This window comes from Bombyx mori, chromosome 12, assembly GCF_030269925.1.
Source record: "Bombyx mori chromosome 12, ASM3026992v2".
Taxonomy (NCBI): domain Eukaryota; kingdom Metazoa; phylum Arthropoda; class Insecta; order Lepidoptera; family Bombycidae; genus Bombyx; species Bombyx mori.
The window spans coordinates 10154271-10175142 of record NC_085118.1 but is presented as its reverse complement, the minus strand read 5'-3'; the positions used below and the strand labels follow the sequence as shown (position 1 = coordinate 10175142).

General features: G+C 36.9%; 1 protein-coding gene across 1 annotated transcript; it reads left to right on the top strand.

The window, feature by feature from the left end:
* Positions 1–5174: 5174 nt before the first annotated feature.
* LOC101745329 (phospholipase A1) lies at positions 5175–10608 on the top strand. The gene is made up of 5 exons (XM_062671523.1): positions 5175–5328; positions 7303–7471; positions 8159–8559; positions 9045–9248; positions 10274–10608. Exons 1-5 carry the CDS (start codon positions 5253–5255, stop codon positions 10504–10506), a joined length of 1083 nt encoding a protein of 360 aa, XP_062527507.1. The 5' UTR covers positions 5175–5252; the 3' UTR covers positions 10507–10608.
* The last annotated feature ends 10264 nt before the right edge of the window (positions 10609–20872 follow it).

Here is a 20872-nt window from a genome sequence, read left to right as displayed (position 1 = left end):
GAGCCATGACACAGCTCGGTAAAATCTGGAAGAACCGTACCATTACCCAGAAGACGAAGATAAAACTGGTGCTCACTGTGGTCTTTTCCATTTTTCTATACGGAGCGGAGACCTGGACCCTTAAAGCGGCTGATTGCAAACGCGTGGACGTATTTCAGATGTGGGGCTGGAGAAGAATGCTCCGGATTCCTTGGACAGCGAAGAGAACCAATGTGTCTATCTTGGAACAACTGAAGATCAAGACAAGACTGTCTAGACTCTGCCTTCGCCGCGCACTCGAGTAGCCATAGAGAGTACGATAGCCATAGAGACTATGACGTGGCAGGGAAGATCGAAGGAAAGAGACCGCGCTGGCGCAGTCCGACAAGGTGGTTAGATTAAATTCGCACCACACTAGGGATGCCATTCCGCGAAGCCATTCATGCGACCAATGATCGGACGCGCTGGAGGGACATTGCAGGAAGTAAAATCCTGTCAAAATATTATGGTTATGACCCTCAGCAGTGCGAAAACTACGCGAGGAGGAGCAGAACTAAATAAAAATTAATTTATTAAATGTTAGTACCTATTGCAATAAGGAATTTTTAAAGCACTAGATGTGTGAACGTGTTCGAGATTTGTGTTAAGTGGTTACTAGTTATATTATTACTATAATTATATTAAAAGTATAATGTTACAAAGTCACAAAGCAGGTGGCGTTGAGCTATCATCAAGTAAAATTGATATTCTAGTTTAGAAAGGCTCAATTACTAATATGTACGTACATAGGAAAAGTAGTTCCTATTAAACTTGGCTAGAATTTCATGTATGTTTGTTATAATACAATTCATTTCGCATCCCGTGATCTTCAATGGATCAATAGAGCAATGGATCTCAATTGTGACATGATGGGGACATAACATCACAGTGCTTTCTTTTTTTTTTGTTTCAAGAAAAAGCAATTCATTATTAAAATTCATATTCATTTTATTACTCATTCAAACAAAGTTTGCGGTGAATACACAGACGCTTAGCCCTTCAAGTATTAACCATTCAACGTCAATTGTTCTGCATGATCGCCTGCCTACATGAACAACAAAAAATTGCTCTTCGGATGTTATTTTTAAGTATACTAGTGGTCCCGCAGTAGTCGAAATTCGACTATAATTAATTGAAATTGTAACTGTACACTATTATAATTCTATTTTCAAATATCATTATACTTCTATAATCACAAATTTCGCCAAGACTATAGAAAAATATTAATAAAAACAAACAGTATTTAATCTATTCTCAATTTGACCACAGACGTTAAGAACAGAACTTTGACAATAATTAAATAGTAGGTATACATGCGTGTGTGCGTCAAATACGTGGTAGTGTGTGTAATGTTTTTTTTATTGATTTAATGTATTTTTTAGACATAATTTAAAAAATATTAAGATCCTGCACTCCTTCTCTACATTCTCTATATGTGTGGGAAATTTCATACTCCTCCGTCCGCGCAATTTTCGTAAAAAGAGATACAAAGTTTTTCCTTCACGTATTAAAATATACATTAAAAGCTCAGCTTATTTACATATTTCGAAATTATGTGTAAAAGAAGATATTTTTTTATGTTTATTTTTAATGCATTGATGGCTGAACAAGCTGTCGGCTCACTTTGTGTAAAGCGGTTACCCGTAGAGTGCAGCTTACACACACGTCTTGAATACCACGATCACCATAATAGATAAATAGGTATATCGAATGCCGCCACTGAGGTGACCATTATGCCATACATGAGGTCGAGGTCTCAATTATATTGTACAACGGATAGTGAGATCGATGTAAAATTTCTTCTTCTCAATTGTGTCACTCTTGACAGAGTGGTCGTAATGAGTGAATTTTAAGATGTCAAGGTGATTTATGGAATATTTCAACATTCGCAGCCCGATTTTTTCTCAAGAAAGAGATTTATTTTTCATTATCTAAATATCCGACAATAATAATAAATCCTGCAAAGTTTCTTTATAGCAGGTCTTTTCCTGTGGAGTTGGTGTTTTACAATATATAGGTACTGGCCATTTAAATGGTAATTAATGTATTTTGTAAATACTAAATTCAACTGAATTTTAATTAAAAAGTATGGAATTCGTTTTTCAAATTTAGCCATTATTTATTGATGATTATTGTTTTTAAAGATAAATTTACGCTTAGGGAAAACACGTTCCGTTGCCGTAGCAATGCTGCATGTAAAACGGATCACAACAATAATGACGTATACAGAAAGAACACTACAAACTACAAACGAACACGTGGTTCGTTATTGGTTTGAACGCTTTTGACATGAAAATTTTGATTAAAAAAATGTACCCGTCTCAGTCGCCCGAAATCCAAAGACAACAACGACGAATTAAATGCTACAGTGGAAACTAACAATACTCAATCTACCGCTGAGTTAACCGTAGCTTTCAACGTTAGCATCAAAACAATATCGATTCATTTTTGGCAAAATGCCAAAGTAAAAAAAATTGGTAAGTAGCAGTAGTAGGTACCGCACGACTTGTACGAGCGCCAGCGAGACTAACCCCCTGGCCAGGGGGTAATGCCTCAAGGCATGCCTTGCATTGCACAACAGACACAGAAACGAAAATATTTTAAGCCGCATTGTTACTTGCGATGAAAATTGGATTCATTTTGATAATCGTATGCGGTCATCATGTTGATTAGACCCTAGGCAATGCCCTAATCGGAAACTTATCTTTAAAAAAGTCATGGCCACTGTTTGGTGGTCTAGTACCGTACTCACCAAACGCCGACAGAATTCTACTTTTACGAAAGTAAGGACATCTGCTTATCCGGGAGACCTGAGACCTAGAGGGAGCAATACTACAATACCGATCATTGTCATCGATTTAAGCGGTTATTCATAAATTACATCACACGTGTTTATCACAGGAATGTAACATTGTATGACAAGGAGCGAGGGGGTCAAAAGCTTTGTGACGTCACACGTTAAGAATTAAATTAATAAAATGCGACTTATAAATGTGAACAAAAAAATTTAAAAACTTACGAACTCGTTCTATATGTATATTATAATATATATTATGCATTAATCCAAATTAATTATCGCTATGAAATTTTCTCTGAAGCAACAACATTCAACTTCAAGGACCGGGTTTTTTTTGTTTATTACACTCTACCTATGCTATAATAGCCTCGTATTTTATAGTATATTATTATAGAATTATAGTAACCTCTAGAGGTTATCCTAGCTTCACCGAACGTGTAGACAAGCGGCGTTGTAATGCAAGTGAGACACTAAAATTCACGAGTGATAAGGGCTTATAATAAATAGGTTTAAGTCGTCGGCGGGAGATCTTAGATAGAGGTGATTTAAATAAAGATTGCTTAATAAAATAGAATATATCTATTTTTTTTTTTAAATATATGCATAAAATTGAAAAATGTGTGACGTCACATTAGGGAGAGGAGTCCTAAAAATGTGACAGCCTGTGATAAGGGGGGCGGAGGAGTTAAAAGGTACTAAAATTCGTGTGACATAATTTATGGATAGCTCCTAATATCCCCAGCTTTTGTAAAAAAAAGTATTGAACACAAAAAAAAAATCTTATAAGTTTTTCTTTTTTTTAATTTTTGTCATTTACTCGTTTGTTTTTTCAATTTTTTAACATTTTAAATTTACTTTTTTTAACAATAGGCATATGGTAATACTATTAGACTTAATTTTATCAAAAAGCCATGTTGTTTTATTTTATACATACTTTTTTGTGTAGGTCCATGAGTGCATAACAAATAGTTTCTGTATGTTTAATAAAAACGGCCACATCATGCAAAGTAAAGCCCGTATGTTCCAAAAGTCTTTGACCGACAAGCCACTATTAAAACTTGAGTTACGTACATAGAAACAAATGAGTTGTTAGTTTAACCGCAGACATATTTTATATTGTGTTTACATCTATTTTGAAAGGAGTGTGGAAGTCAAAACGATGGCTAACGGGCCATGGCTGATCCGGTGCTACCCACATACATGTATCTGTCCATCTTAAGTGTAAAAAAAAACATTGTTCACGCTGTCATCGGCTGGCCAAAGGAACTGGAACTTTACTGAACTCTTGCCAAAGTAGGCATTAAGAATAAAGATAATACCATGGATATGGCCGTAAGATATAGTTGCAGTAGCTAGCGGGGGTGCACCCCAAGTCTTGGAGTAATTTTAGAAACTGAGGTCCAACGTGAATCTAATGATATGCAGCAGAGACAGCTAAAATACACATATGAATGATGCGTTTTAAGATGATATGAGCAAAGAAAGTACTGTCTGTGCTTTTTTATTTTAATAGTTGTAATGCTGGTAGGAAAAACCGCGAAGAAAGCCAGTCACTAATTTAATATTGTAAGACCTGCAAGTCGTCGTGGCCTAAAAGATAAGACGTCCGGTGCATTCTTATCTAGCGATGCTACGGTGTTCGAATCCCGCAGGCGGGTACCAATTTTTCGAATGAAATACGTACTCAACAAATGTTTACGATCGACTTTCACGGTGAAGGAACAATATCGTGTAATAAAAATCAAACCCGCCAAATTATAATTTGCGTAATTACTGGTGGTAGGACCTCTTGTGAGTCCGCACGGGTAGGTACCGCCACCCCGCCTATTTCTGCCGTGAAGCAGAAATCAGTGCTGTGAAGTTTCGGTTTGAAGGGTAGGGCAGCCGTTGTAACTATACTGAGACCTTTAAACTTACATCTCAAGGTGGATGGCGCATTTACGATGTAAATGTCTATGAGCTCCATGAATCACTTAACACCAGGTGGGCTGTGAGGTCGTCCACCCATCTAAGTAATAAAAAAAAAACTAGAAACTCTACATCTAACTCGGTACTCGCCAGACCTAGCCCTATCCATTTTTTCGCATTTCATTTAATTCAATTTGTTGCAAGAAAAATAAGTTCCAAAAAAAGCGGTGTGATATGCCTTTATAGAATTTGAATTGTCCAAATACCCAGAGCTCTGTTCTAAGTACAAGCGTTACCTCCTCTTAAAAAATTGTAAATACATAATGATCGTAAATACTCCTTTAAATTAACACCTAGATCGAATTAATAGCTTTTGTTGAACACTGTTCAGCCTTGAAAAAATGGAAGAATTCTCTATATAACGTTCACACTTTCTTCTTGAAGTACTACAGTTAATTATGTGAAGTCAAATGTTTGTGTCAATACTATTTTTATTAGAAAACATTTTATAATTTTAAACAATTCAGAGATGTATTTGACGTATGTTTTATTTATTTATTTCGTATGCATAATTGTGGAAATTGTGTCCAATAACTTAACCACAGGTGAGATAAACTTCGAATTAAAGAAAATATTTAAGTAAATAAATCAGAAATATACTTAGTCTGGCCATAAATACTGTTACAAAGGAAAACAAAAAAAAATTCTATGGCAAATAACATTTATTACTTTTACAGTGTGTTAGTTTAATACATAAATATAAAACAATTTAAGGTATAAAAAGCTTATTCGAAGTGGTCTCCATTGGCTGCAATACAGTCCTTTAAACGTTGAGGCCAGTTATCAATAGAAGCACGCACTTTTTCCATGGGAAAAATTTTCACTGCCAATCGTACGGATTATTTTAGGAACTCCAAATTATCACGACATTTAGAGCAAGCCGTACTCTCGAAAACTGACCATAAATCATAATCCAGCGGATTAAAATCGGGACTAGACGACGGCCAGTCTTCAGCTCTGATGAAGTCAGAAACGTTCGTTTCCAACCAAGACTGCGTAGACCGAGCTTTATGACCTGGCGCCGAGTCTTGCTGGAAGGACCATTCTTGATTATTGAACATGGTGTTGTTAAGGGGCTTCACTACCTTCTCAAGAATGGTATCTTGATATGTATGGCTCAGTCACTCCTTCATAGCTAATACCCCACCAAATCATCACTGAAGTTGGATAGTGCCCACGTTGCACTCTGTCGACTAATTGGGAAGCTTCCTTAGAGCTTTGAGCATAAATACGGTCATTTTGTTTGTTAAAATGTTGCTCAATTGTAAAAAATTTCTCATCCGTAAACAAAAAATTTCTATGACCTCCCTTTGCGTACCGCTTCAGTAGTTGTTTCGATTTTACCACCCTATTCTTTTTTAAATTATCAGTTAAGAAATGACCAGTACGTCTCTTATAGGCTGCAAGTCCTAAGTCATCTTTTAAGATACGCGACATGGTTCTAGGTGCTATCTTCATCTCCCGAGATAAAATCTTTTGCTTTCGGACAGGATTTCTTCGAATTCTTTCCCTTACTGCTTTGATCACCTTTTTCGTACGAACACTACGTGGACGGCCAGATCTTTTTCTGACACAAGCAGAGGAGGTCTCATTGCACCTATTAATAACCTGGTACACAAACATTTTACTAATATCAAGCGTATGGAGAGTTTTAAAAATTGCATTTGGCTCCATACCTACTTTTTGTAATGCAATCACAGCGATTCGGTTCTCTTTATCACCCCACTTCATTTTAATATCGCAAAATATTGTACAATGTATTGGCGCCAAAATGAGAAAACTCAATGAGCAATCATATAAAAATGACAGATTCCAAATCCAAATGTAATATTTTGTTTATTTTTAATTGTAATAGTTTTTATGGCCAGACTAAGTATATGAGTAGATGGACGACTAAATTAAAAAATATTTACTTGTCGGTAATAATTTGAATTTTTTTATTTTTTATTTATATTATATGTATTTATAATATTTATTTTTAAAATTATAACCAATTTGTTAATTGCCTTCCGAAACGAATTATCAGCGATATCACAATGTTATTCGCTTATATAACATTTGCATTAACATGCTTTTTTATTTATTAATATTGCTTAGATGGATGGACGAGCTCACAGCCCACCTGGTGTTAAGTGGTTACTGGAGCACATAGACATCCACAACGTAAATGCGCCACCCACCTTCAGATATAAGCTCTAAGGTCTCAAATTTTTTTTTTGTTGTTGCTTAGATGGTTGGACGAGCTCACAGCCCACCTGGTGTTAAGTGGTTACTGGAGCCCACAGACCCATACAACGTAAATGCGCCACCCACCTTGAGATATAAGTTCTAAGGTCTCAAGTATAGTTACAACGGCTGCCCCGCCCTTCAAACCGAAACGCATTACTGCTTCACGGCAGAAATAGGCAAGGTGGTGGTACCCACCCGCGCTGTGATGTGGTTGTGGTTTCAACTCGTCTGAATTCTTTAATTATGCGTGAAATCATGACAGCTAAACCAGTAAACTTACATTTTATCAGGTCACTTTTCCTTATCTTATAAGAACGAATACGGGGATGGATATGGAACAGAATGGATCTATTTTCCGGACGGCCAGGGAGTGCCACACTATGTTAACTTGAGTGCCACCTCCACACAGCCCGAACTGAAGACAGATTTTGTTGAATTGGAATTTCGAAGATATAAAAGGTAATATTTTATAATAAAAACTACAATTTTTTTTTTCTTAGATGTGTGGACGAGCTCACAGCCCACCTGGTGTTAAGTGGTTACTGGAGCCCATAGACATCTACAACGTAAAATGCGCCACACACCTTGAAATATAGTTCTAAGGTCTCAGTATAGTCACAACAGCTGCCCCACCCTTCAAACCGAAACGCATTACTGCTTCACGGCAGAAATAGGCGGGGCGGTAGTACCTACCCGTGCGGACTTACAAGAGGTCCTACCACCAGTAATTACGCAAATTATAATTTTGCGGGTTTCATTTTTATTGCACGATGCTATTCCTTCACCGTGGAAGTCAATCGTGAACATTTGTTAAGTACGTATTTCATTACAAAAACTGGTACCCGCCTGCGGGATTCGGACGGACGACGAATGCACCGGACGTCTTATCCTTTAGGCCACGACGACTTCCATACTGTCGAACGTTATCGTCATTCAAGGTGGAATAGAAAGATTTCAGGAGTCGGATTTCTTGCCTTTGAGTTGAAAAGTACTACAACATTATAGTTATACATTGAATTGCTCCATCTCTATAGAATTGTCATTGGAACGTAAGAATTTCTTAATTACTATCAAAACTGTCCAATAAATAGGTTCTGCGCATATGTTGTACGTAACACATATTTTGTTTTATACATCTGTTTTCAGAAATGTGGATCACTATATTGTTATGGATGCTTACGGAAATGTTGTAACAGAAAATTTAAAAGAGGACAATTTATTTAAAAATTCAATTAAAATTATTACGCATGGATGGAAATCATCAATCGATAGTCCCGCTGTTAAGGTCATAAAGGAAGCGTATCTAGAAACAAAAGACGCAGACATCATAACCATCGACTGGAGTGTTACGGCCGATTCTTTTTTTTACAACTGGGTTGCAAATAAAACAAAAAATATTGGTGAACAAGTAGCAATATTTTTAGACGGATTAAGTAAACAACATAATGTTTCTGGAGACCAAATACATCTCATAGGCCACAGTCTTGGGGCTCATGTTATGGGAGTTGCCGCGTATAAGTCGAACCTGACTATTAATCGGATTACCGGTATAATTATTTCATGTATTAAAATATAGTTATTTGTAGTTAAAAATAATTTTACAGTTAATATCGCCCTTATTATTTTCATTTAATTATTTCCAACGGTTCGAATGCTTTACAGTTTTTGTGGTCAGGGACAACAAAAATATCTATTGCTATAGATCAAGTCTAGTATAGACTAGAGCAGAAGATTTATATTTTATAATCCTCATTTGAATTATGTGATAGGTACAGTCTTATTTTTTATTCAAAATATATTAACTAAAATATAGTAACATATTGTTATTCAGACAAGTTAGATATTTGGTGGCGTAGTAGTACAACTGAAATTATAGCAGCATGTCTCAAGTTGAGTAGTGATATATATATTATGTTGTGATGTTTGAGTTACAGTAACCACTTAATATCAACGGGGCGTGGTCTTGTATGTCCATCTACAGCAGTACAAAAAACTGTTGTGCTAATTATTTATAACTAGTTAAAACTTAAAGGTCTCGATCCAGCAAGACCCCTTTTTGAATATCCCAGTCGTGACGATTCAGAAAAATTAGACTCATCTGATGCTAAATTTGTGGATGTCATTCATACGTGTGGTGGTGTTCTTGGAATCGAAGCGGCCATCGGTACAGCTGATTTTTATCCTAATAGTGGTATACCACCACAACCCGGGTGTGACAGTATTCAAAAAATCTTAGGTAAGATGCTGTCTTTGAAAAAATTATATTTTAGCAAGAAAATTATAAGCATATACACCAATACTCGTACATATAGGTACATCATAAACTGGATTTCGTCTGCCCCTCTCCGTCAGACATGAAGAGAATAATATGGAAGTAAAACTATCAAACAAGAAAAATCTTCATTTATAAATTTCTCTGCTGTCTAGTGACATGCCTATCAAGTCCGAAAACACGGATAATTTACGGCCTAAATAGGGAGGATTGTATTGAGGACATCGTTATACCCTACTACCATTAAAAATTGTGTACCTATAAATTCAACCAATAGGTACTCTGTGATTTAACACCTTGAAAGTTTCGGGAGAGTCCTAGACACATTGAAACTATTTTTACGGTTTAATTTCGCGTTTATTACGACTTTCGTCCGTGACCACAAATACTGTTAAATATTTCAATCGTCAACAATAATAAACGAGAGCTTAAATCATAAAAATAGGTTAAGTTATGTCTACGACCCGCGAAAACCGAACTAAACACGACTAACTATACTAATAAACTAAACTAATCCTTGAGGCCACAACGACTTCTAAGTTCCGGTTTATTATCTCGTTCACATTTTTTGTCTATAAAAAATACAGTTTACATATATTCTGATTTCTCAAATATCTGAAGCCCCGCAAAGCAATAAAACTGAATCGTATGTTACAGCTATTTTACTCTGAGACCAATAAATAACACAAGGAATGTACAGCGGTTGTTTAAAGGTTGCGGGAATCTCATATCTCACGTATAGGAATTTAAAAAAATCTTATCCTACCTTATGATAAGTCTTAAAATTCAAATATTTCTCAATGTTTATAGGTATATCATTTACATCTCAAGGCTGGTTGTGCAATATACGCTTTTAAAAACTTAAAAATGTGTTACACAGTACATATTATCATCATCATCGTCATCATTAGCTTATAGCAGCAGTCTACTGCTGGATATAGGCATAGGACTAACATGGAATACAACTAATAGAGTGAAATATTTTACAGAAGCATGCAGCCATAGTAGAGCACATGATTATTTTGCAGAATCTATAAAGACACCCAAAGCATTTCCAGCTTTCAAATGTGCAAGCTGGTTGGATTATTTACAGAATCTTTGCGATCAATACGGGTTTATGGGTGAGGACGTAAACAGAAACGTAACGGGAAAGTTGTATTTGAAGACTAATGCAAAACAACCGTTTGGGAGAAGTTTTGAACCTTTTTGTTTGTTTGGATAATGGAACTTTACTTACCATATATCTTAAATTGGTCAATATTTATATAAATTTCCGATACATTATTCAATGAAAATAAAGTTATTTTTGTTTTGTCTCAATGAATTACTTTTGGTTTTTATACCAGCATTGACTCTTTCGATTTGTTTATCCTAATTCATTCTTATTAAGATTTCCAGTGATTTATGTTTGTACTGGAATTAATTTTTTTATATGTACCTACTTTATGCTTGGGTAGACGGTATGATTCCAAACGTCAAACTCCACCTTTCGACATGAGATTGTATCATCATCATCATCATCATCATCATCATCAGCCTGCGGCAGTCCACTGCTGGACATAGGCCTCCCCCAAAGCTTGCCACTGAACCCGATCTTCGGTTTTACGCATCCAGTTACTGCCAGCTGCCTTGCGCAGGTCGTCGCTCCATCTAGCAGGAGGGCGTCCCACACTACGTTTTCCGGTTCGCGGTCTCCACTCCAGAACACGTCTACCCCAACGGTTATCGGTTCTGCGACATATGTGACCAGCCCACTGCCACTTCAGCTTACTAACTCTGCGAGCTATATCTTTTTTTTGTATTGTATTGATTGTATCTCTATTCTATTTTATATCCTCTGTCCTGCCCTTCAAACCTGAACGCAAAACTGCTTCGCAGCAGAAATGGATTTCACCTACACATCTCGGTATACATTAATTCCAACTGCTAGCGAAATTAAAAACAGGGTCATTTATATACGGGGAAACCTGAAATTCGATACATTCCCTTGGAGGGATAAAAGTAGAGCTTATTTGCAATAGATTTTGTCATTTTGGACCCTAGCCGATAGTGATTACTTTTTGAGATATTCAAGTTTTTGTGCTCTTATTTTTAAATACCAATTTTAGGCAAAAAAAATGCTCCTAAGTGGTGAATGTCCTAGTTTCATCCTATTTTTGAGCATGATCTGATACGTAATATCTCAACACTTCCTCCAAATAACAATAAGCTGTAGTAACACTCTTAAACTTTATATTATGAACATAAACTCACAGGAGTTGCTGCTGTAGCAACTTCATTACAATCCCCATAACAAAGGATGATATCAGCGTACCTACTCTTCGTTCGTGAAAGATGCCATAACGTAAAATCCAAACCAAATAATTATTAGATGTGGAAATAATATGTTCACTGCAGGTAAAAAAAAAAACAAACAAAAGCATAACCCGCAGCTGTACATACGCTAATTGATTAATTTATAGGAAAAATAGCACATAATCTTACACTATACAGTGTTATTAATTGTTGTGCTGTCAATGCAGATAAAAGTTGTATACCACTTTGGATAGCTAATGAAATAGGGCAATTATTTTAGTAATTTGTACGACACGTTCGATACTTTTTTTTAAGCAAATTCACTATGAATTGGCTTTAAAAACAAATATTTTATTGAACTCTAGCGAGTTTACGTTCATAACATAAAGTTTAAGAGTGTTACTACAGCTTATTGTTATTTGGAGGAAGTGTGGAGATGTTAGGTATCAGATCATGCTCAAAAATAGGATCAAACTAGGCCATTCACTTAGAAGCATACTTTTCTTTACATAAAATCGGTATTTAAAAATAAAAGCACAAAAACTTGAATATCTCAAAAAGAAATCACTATCGGCTAGGGTCCATAACATCGATATATTACCATATCATACCATAATATATCGACGGTCCATAATGACAAAATCTATTGTAAATAAGCGCTACTTTTACCCCTCCAAGGGAATCTATCAAACAAACCGGTAACTAGCCCTGTATACAGTGCGTCCCTTATAAGATATAATAGGTTGGGGAAAAAGTTTCTTCGCATTTTTTAAGAAAATTCACAACCTTTTTTAATATAGTTTATTTATATTTAACTAAAGTATGTAGGTACCATTTTGTTCGATAATTTTTGCCATCTTGTGGATAGGGACATGATCCCATTGCTATAGAAATTTTGGGGCTTCTGATCAAAATACCGCGACAATTGCTTTTGGCAGTCCTCTCGTGATGTTTGTTGTAACCTTCTTTTCCATATTCCATTATTTGAAATATACTTCGAACACATTGTCATTTTTACCATCTATCATTATTATATTTTATGCTATGTCTTGAAAACATTGTTTTATTATATTGGCGACGAGTTAAAAGAAATTAAGATGAACGATGAACAATTCGCATTATTTTTACATGCACAACAAAACCAGCAAGAACAGATTTCACAAATCTTGAAGTTGTTGGTACCAGCAGCTTGCAATACAACAGCCAAGAGCGTGACGAACGACTCTTTTACAAAACATGATACGGATAACAAGATAAGTATAATCAAAAATTTCAATATGGATTAATACAACCCAGATACATTCAGAATTGACGATTACATTGATTTTTTCGAAAACAAATGCAAAATTCTTGATATCAATAACAGCGACTTACAGAAAGATTTGCTTCTGAATTTACTAACACCAGAGATATTCCACGAGTTAAAAGTAGCTTTAACGCCTGATTTCGATATAGCTACATACAGCGAAATTTGTAACAAATTATTAGACCTCTATCGCATAAAAACGACGAGATATAGAGCCTTAACAGAATTTTGGAATTGCACTAGAGAACAAAATGAAACGATGGAGCACTATGCAAACAGATTAAAAAGTCTTAGTCGGGATTGTGGCTACGCTAATGACTTCCTGGAACGACAATTACGTGACCGCTTTGCCACTGGATTGAATCATCCAGATTTAGAAACCGACTTGAAACAAAAATGGCCTGATTTAATTCAAATGGTAGACGGAATACCAAGAGAAGTAACCTTTCAACAAATTTTTACAATCTCTCAATCAAGAGAACAGGCAGAACAAGACACACCACGAACAAGTATTAAAAAAATAAATAGGAGCAAAACCAAAACCGTACCATTACATTAAAGTACAACACGAAAATTAAATCCAATGCATTGTTTACGCTGTGGAAAGAAAGAACGGCACAGCCTATCACAGTGTTCAGCCAAGGACCATATTTGTAAAGAATGTAACACGAAGGCACACTTTGAGAGTTGTTGCATTAAGTCTGGACGGGCATACATCAGCTATACAAAAGGGAGCCGAAAATCAGTTAAAAAAATAACAAGACATCATAAGTCCTCAACATCATCATCATCTATCAGTAATAACGAGGAAGAGAGCGATGATGAAGTTATCTGCAGCGTCTTGGGTACACGTAAGAGAGAATGCAAACAAATCGATGTACGCATCAATGACATACCTTGCACTATGGATTGGGACCCCGGCTCTGCGTATTCAATAATAAACACGACATTATGGAAAAAATTAGGATCACCATCTTTACAACCCGCCCCGAAACTTAAGGCCTACGGTAACACCAACTTAAAAACAAAGGGAATTACAAAAGTAACAGTCGAAGTCGACGGACTGCAAAAACTTCTACCTGTGGTCGTAATGAAAAATGCCAAACCAATGTTATTTGGTTTACATTGGAGTGAAGTTTTTGAAATGGAATTTCCAAAACCGGTATACGCCATCAAAACATCAACACCTATGACTCTTAAACAAATATTGGATAAACATGTACAACTCTTTGATGGAAAACTAGGAAAAGTTAACAATTATTACGTAAACATACATGTCAAACCAGAAGCTGAACCGATCCACCTTCCTGCACGGCCTATAAAATTCAGCATGAAAAAGAATATAGAAAGGGAGTTAGATCGTCTGATCTCAGAAGGGATTGTGGAAAAAGTAGATCCTAATGTTACACCTATTGAATGGGCTACACCCACAGTTAACATTTTGAAATCTACAGGGGAAGTTAGGATATGTGGAGACTACAGAACTACACTTAATCCAGTACTTATTAAACATCTACACCCAGTTCCAATTTTCGATCAACTACGCCAAAATCTCGCAAACGGTAAATTATTTTCAAAAATAGACCTTAAGGACGCATACTTACAATTTGAAATAGCACCAGATTCGAAAAAGTACTTGACGTTGTCAACCCATAAAGGGTATTTTCAATACAATAGAATGCCTTTTGGAATATCGACTGCTCCTTCAATTTTTCAACATTTTCTGGATCAACTGCTTGGCGATATCACCAATGTAGCTGTATATTTTGACGACATAGCTATAGCAGGGAAAGATCTTTCAGAACATTTACAAACTTTATCTATTGTATTCGATCGCTTACAAAACGCTGGCCTAAAAGTTAACTTAAAGAAATGTAATTTCTTACAGAATCAGATTGAATACCTAGGTCACATAATAGATAAACATGGCATCCACCCAACCAAATCTAAAATTGATGCCATAACTAAGGCCCCAGCACCGTGTAATGCAAAAGAACTACGATCATTTTTAGGACTAGTTAACTTTTACGAACGGTTTGTACCACATCTTCACGGGCTTTGTTCGGATCTTCACGATCGAACTAGTGAAAAAAATAGATGGCGTTGGACTGATCATGAAAACAGAATATTTGAAGATACAAAGAAATGCATAGCTTCTTCACAACCATTAATTGCATTTGACGAGAAACGTCCCCTTTATTTAGCATGTGACGCTTCCGAAAAGGGATTGGGTGCAGTATTATTCCACAAGGACTCGAACATAGAACAACCAATTGCTTTTGCTTCAAGGAAACTACGACCAGCGGAAATGAAATATTCCGTTATTGATCGTGAAGCTTTAGCAATAGTACTTGGTATAAAAAAATTTGATCAGTACTTGAGAGGAACGAAATTTAATCTAGTTACGGACCATAAGCCTCTTATACATATTATGGGTGCACACCGCAACCTTCCTAAACTAGCCAATAACCGATTGGTAAGATGGGCCCTAGTAGTGGGAAGTTATCAATATGACATTTACTACAGGAAAGGTGAAAATAACACATTAGCTGATTGCCTTTCCAGATTACCAAACCCTGAAACTGAACCCTCCGAGACAGAAGGGCTTGTACATAAAATAGATCTACGTTTTTTGAGCACTCGAATGACTGACCTTAACCTATCAGAACAGTTACTTATGAAAACAACTTCAAAGGATCATATACTCACAAAAGTTTGTCAAAATTTAAAAACCGGCTGGAGAGAATCAGAATACAATCCAGAAATGAAACCATTCTACAGAAACCGGACTGAATTATCTGTTGAGAATAAGATACTCATGAGGCAAGGACGCATCGTTATACCTACAGCACTCCGAAAAGCCATTCTTACATACCTTCATCGAGGACTTCCTGGCATTTCTGCTATGAAAGCGCTTTCACGTTACTATGTTTGGTGGCCTAACCTTGACGAAGACATAGAATTATTTGTCAAGAAATGTACCAGATGCCAACAGAACCGCCCTTGTAATCCTGAACTTCCTGTATTTTCCTGGTCCATACCAGAAGAAGTATGGGAGAGAATCCATATCGACTTTGCTGGACCGTTCGAAGGATCGTATTGGTTGGTATTGTGCGACGCTCTCTCCAAATGGGTGGAAATACGACCGATGAAACACATCAACACCAGATCACTTTGTCTTACATTAGATAACATATTTTGTACATTTGGCTTACCAAAAATGATTATATCCGATAATGGACCTCAATTTACATCTTATGAATTTAAAGAATATTGCACAAAACAATCTATTTTACATGTCACATCATCTCCATATCATCCTCGGACAAATGGGCTGGCAGAACGTTTAGTCAGAACATTCAAAAATAGAATGGCATCGGTAGACAACACAAATCTCGAGCGCCGACTATTAGAATTTTTGTTTACATACAGAAACACTCCGCACTCGTCCACTGGTAAATCTCCAGCTGAGATGATGTTTGGACGACAATTGAATTGCATACTTTCCAACATTCGGCCAGACAAAAGAAGATTAATGCAGTATTTACAAGTAAAAGAAAACATTCGTACCACATCACCGAGTTACCGACCAAGTGACCAAGTATATATTAAAACACGCAATGATAAAATATGGGAACCAGCGGTAATTACATCCCGAAAACATAAATATTCATATATTGTTTCAACACCAGGAGGACTAGAAAAACGAAGACACGCTGATCAGATCAGGCCACGCGAGTCCTCCACCTCAGAAACCCCGAGGAATGAAAGAGCGCATTCTTCTATGCTGCCGGCGACTGCTTCTCCAGACATTGGAATGGAAACAACAATTAACGAAAAGCTAACTAAAAACAAGAATTCAGCAGCAGTACCATTACCTACACCGCAGTCACCTACAAATGTACAAATTTCTCCAAATTCACCTTCACAGCATTCGAAGTTATACTCCTCACCTGCTCCGGTCTCCACTCCTGTGCCATTTGCTCCGCGTCGAAGTAATCGACGTATACAGGCACCCCGCCGTCTGATCAACGAGATGTAGATGGGGAGGAATGTTGTAACCTTCTTTTCCATATTCCATTATTTGAAATATACTTCGAACACATTGTCATTTTTACCATCTATCATTATTATATTTTATGCTATGTCTTGAAAACATTGTTTTATTATAATGTTAACCTGACACTGCCTAAAGAAGTCTGAAGATACCGAAACAGGTGGAAATCTGAAGGTGCAAGGTCAGGACTATACGGCGGATGCATTAACACCTCCCAGCCAAGCTCTCTTAATTTTTTCTGAGTAGCTAAAGACGTGTGGGTTCTAGCGTTATCATAATGAAAAACCACACCCCTTCTATTGGTTAATTCCGGCCGCTTTCTCTCAACTTCTTGCTTTAATCTCATCAGTTGTTCGCAGTAGAGTTCAGAATCGATGGTCCTGCCTGGTGGTGACAGCTCATAATGAATAATGCCCTTCCAATCCCACCACACACACAGCATCACCTTGTTGCGAGTTAAACCGGGCTTCGCCACAATCTGTGAAGCCTGACCGGTCTTTGACCACGACCTTTTTCGCACGTTTTTGTCGTACGTAATCCACTTTTCATCACCAGTTATCAGCTGCTTCAAAAATGGTTCGGTTTCATTACGTCGTAATAAAGAATCACAAATGAGTACACGGTTCATTAAGTTTCTTTCAGTGAGCTCGTGAGGTACCCAAATATCGGGCTTTTTTGCGTACCTAGTTTTATTTAAATGCGCCAAAACTGTTTTGTGGTTAATTCCCAGTTCTTCAGCTACGTCGTAACTACTGATATGCCGATCTTGCTCCTTTTTTCAAAAATGGAATCTATTTTATCCGTAATAGGGCGACCAGAGCAACGTTCTTTGACATTAAAATTTCCGGATTGACAACGCTTAAACCAAATTTGTGCTACTCTCACAGACACTGCATTAGGTCCAAAGCATCGCAAATTCTTTTCGCGGCTTGCGCTGCATTTTTACCTTTTTTGTAGTAAAATTTTTAAATGTATCGAATTTCTTCATTAGATTCACTCATCTTGACAGTACGAAAAATAAATAAATATCACACATTTTCTTTGAATTTGGAATTATCCTCTTTAAAATTTAATCTTTTATGATACCAAAACCAGCCAGATACAAATTGTATAGCCAAAGAGAATTTATTACAAGTTCATACATAATATAATGCGAAAAGACGTGTCGTTTTTGTGTCCTACCTAAGCTGATAACCTTGAGAGGCTATATCAACGTAACCTTAACTAGTAGGTGAGCTAACGGGGCTCGAACCGGAGTGTTGCTAACAATGACCCTAGCACGAGCAGTGCTTCACAGAATCTACCACCGGATCGGAAACGCGACCCACTCAGAAGATCCAGCGAGAAACTCAGTGGGCTGTGTCTATGGGTTAATTCGCTCGTCGAGCCCTTCGTCGCAAGCGACGAGTTCGACGAGGGCGGTGACCGGTGCTTATGGTGCCTAAAAGCATCATTAATGGATCAGGAGGATCCGTAATGACGTGCTTTGGGCGACGTCGACGGTTTACCATTCGGTCTACAGGATCGGGTATGTAGTTTCCAGCGGCCACGACAACAGGGTTCTCAGGTCGTGCCGCCTTCTCGAAGTGGCGCAACGATGCCGGCTGTAGACACTTACTGACGGAGTCGTCCGAAAAGACTTTTTCCCCAACCTATTATGACCACCCCCCGCAAGTGTAGGACGACATTTGCAAATGATTATGCAAAGTTTTCGCTGCATTCGTGGTTTTCCAAGCTGTGTCGGTTTTTCAACGGACATCAAAGCACGCGAGCCGCGATTATTCGTGTAGTCTCCTACACATTCGTGTGACCAGTTGCGCCCACGATTGCGAAGGCAACGGACGTTTCGCCATTTTCATAATTCGTGACGTCTACTGTGTAGCGTACCTTAATCATGGATTGAAACAACACTAAGGTGATGGAGTTTTATTGGAGTTAGTGGATTAATTTGAGACGTTAATCAACTAGGATGAAATTAAATGAAATGAGATGAGATGATATGGAATGAAATATAATATCAGTAAAATCGTGGTCATTTACTGAGACTTCTTTAGTGGACTTTTTGGAAGATCCCGAGAAGTTACGTTCAGCGGCTTTGTTTCATTTTCCCACATTTGTGCACTTTCACAGATAATAAACATTTAATAAAACACCGTTATTACACATTTAAACCTGAAGAAACACTAAACAGACCAAAATAAAACAACACAACTTCACTCCTCGCTTTCCCACCAAAAAAGTCCTACCGTATGTACATTTTTTTTAAGTGATTTTATGACCTGGTAACTAAGACTTTTAAGTCATGTCTTATTTTAAATTATATTCGTATTTTTATGAAAAATGATAATATGGAGTGAAGAAACACTAAATAAACAAAATAAAACAAATCACAAAACTTCACTCCTTGCGTTCCCGCCAAAAAGTCAAACAGATTAATTTTTTTTTAAGGGGCTTTCTGACCTGGTAACTGAGGCCTTTAAGTAATGTCTTATTTTAATGGATATTCATATTTTTATGAAAAATGATATTATGGAGTGAAATGAAATGAAGATGATTAATTTGAAACATTAATCAACTGGGATGAAATTAAATGAGATGATATGAAATGAAATATAATCTCAGTAAAATGGTGGTCATTTACTAAGATTTTTTCAGTGGACTTTTTGGAGGATCCCGAGAAGTTGCGTCCAGCGGCTTTGTTTCATTTTCCCACATTTGTGCACTTTCACAGATATTAAACAGTTAATAAACCACTGTTATTACGCATTTTAACCTGAAGAAACACTAAATAGACAAAATAAAACAAATCACACAACTTCACTCCTCGCGTTCCCGCCAAAAAGTCCGTATGTATTAAGTAGGTACATACCATAGATTATACACGGTACATACTAGTAATGTGAACCGATTACAATTTCTGGCTAAGGCTTATTACCGATTTGTTTCTCACAAAACCGGTTTTTTAAGGTTTTTTCTATAAAGGCTAAATAATCATTAAATAAAACAAGTTTGCGTGCAAGCGAAGAGTTTTCTCATACAATTAATAGGGTGAGCATATTTTATATAGGATTAATGATCATATACCTAGTCAGGTCATAAGTATTGTCACACAGTAAAAACTTTTCTTTTAGAATGCTGGCCACAAAAAAGTTTATTGAATTCGAATTTCGAATTGTTCATGAAAATAAAAATATATACTTTTAGAATTTTACTCATTTTTAAATATGGAGTGGACGCTTAAAGAAGCTGCAGTTATTGCGTTCCATCGTTGCGGTTACGCGCCAATTCAAATTCTTAACATACTGAAAAATTTGAATATAACCAAAAGATTCGTTTATCGTACCATCAAACGATACAATGAAGACTCTAGTGTAGATGACAGGTCAAGAAGTGGTCGCCCTCGGTCTGTTAGGACTCCAGCAGTGATAAAAGCTGTGAAGGCGCGAATTCAAAGAAATCCCAAACATAAGCAGAAACTGTTGGCCCTTCAGATGGGGTTAAGCAGAACCACGGTGAAAAGGGTGTTAAATGAAGACTTAGGGCTTCAGGCATATCGAATAAAAACAGGACATCGTTTTAATGCTCGTCTAATGGACCTGAGACTGAAGAGATGCCGCGCTTTGTTGAAGCGGTACGCGGGAAATTCTTTTTTCGGATGAAAAAATTTTTAACGTAGAAGAGAGCTACAACAAACAAAATGATAAGGTGTACGCACACAGTAGTGAAGAAGCGAGCAACCGTATTCCGCGTGTCCAACGAGGTCATTTTCCATCCTCGCTCATGGTATGGTTAGGAGTTTCTTATTGGGGCTTAACAGAGGTACATTTTTGTGAGAAAGGTGTAAAAACGAATGCAGTTGTGTATCAAACTACAGTCCTGACGAACCTTGTGGAACCTGTTTCTCATACCATGTTCAATAACAGGCACTGG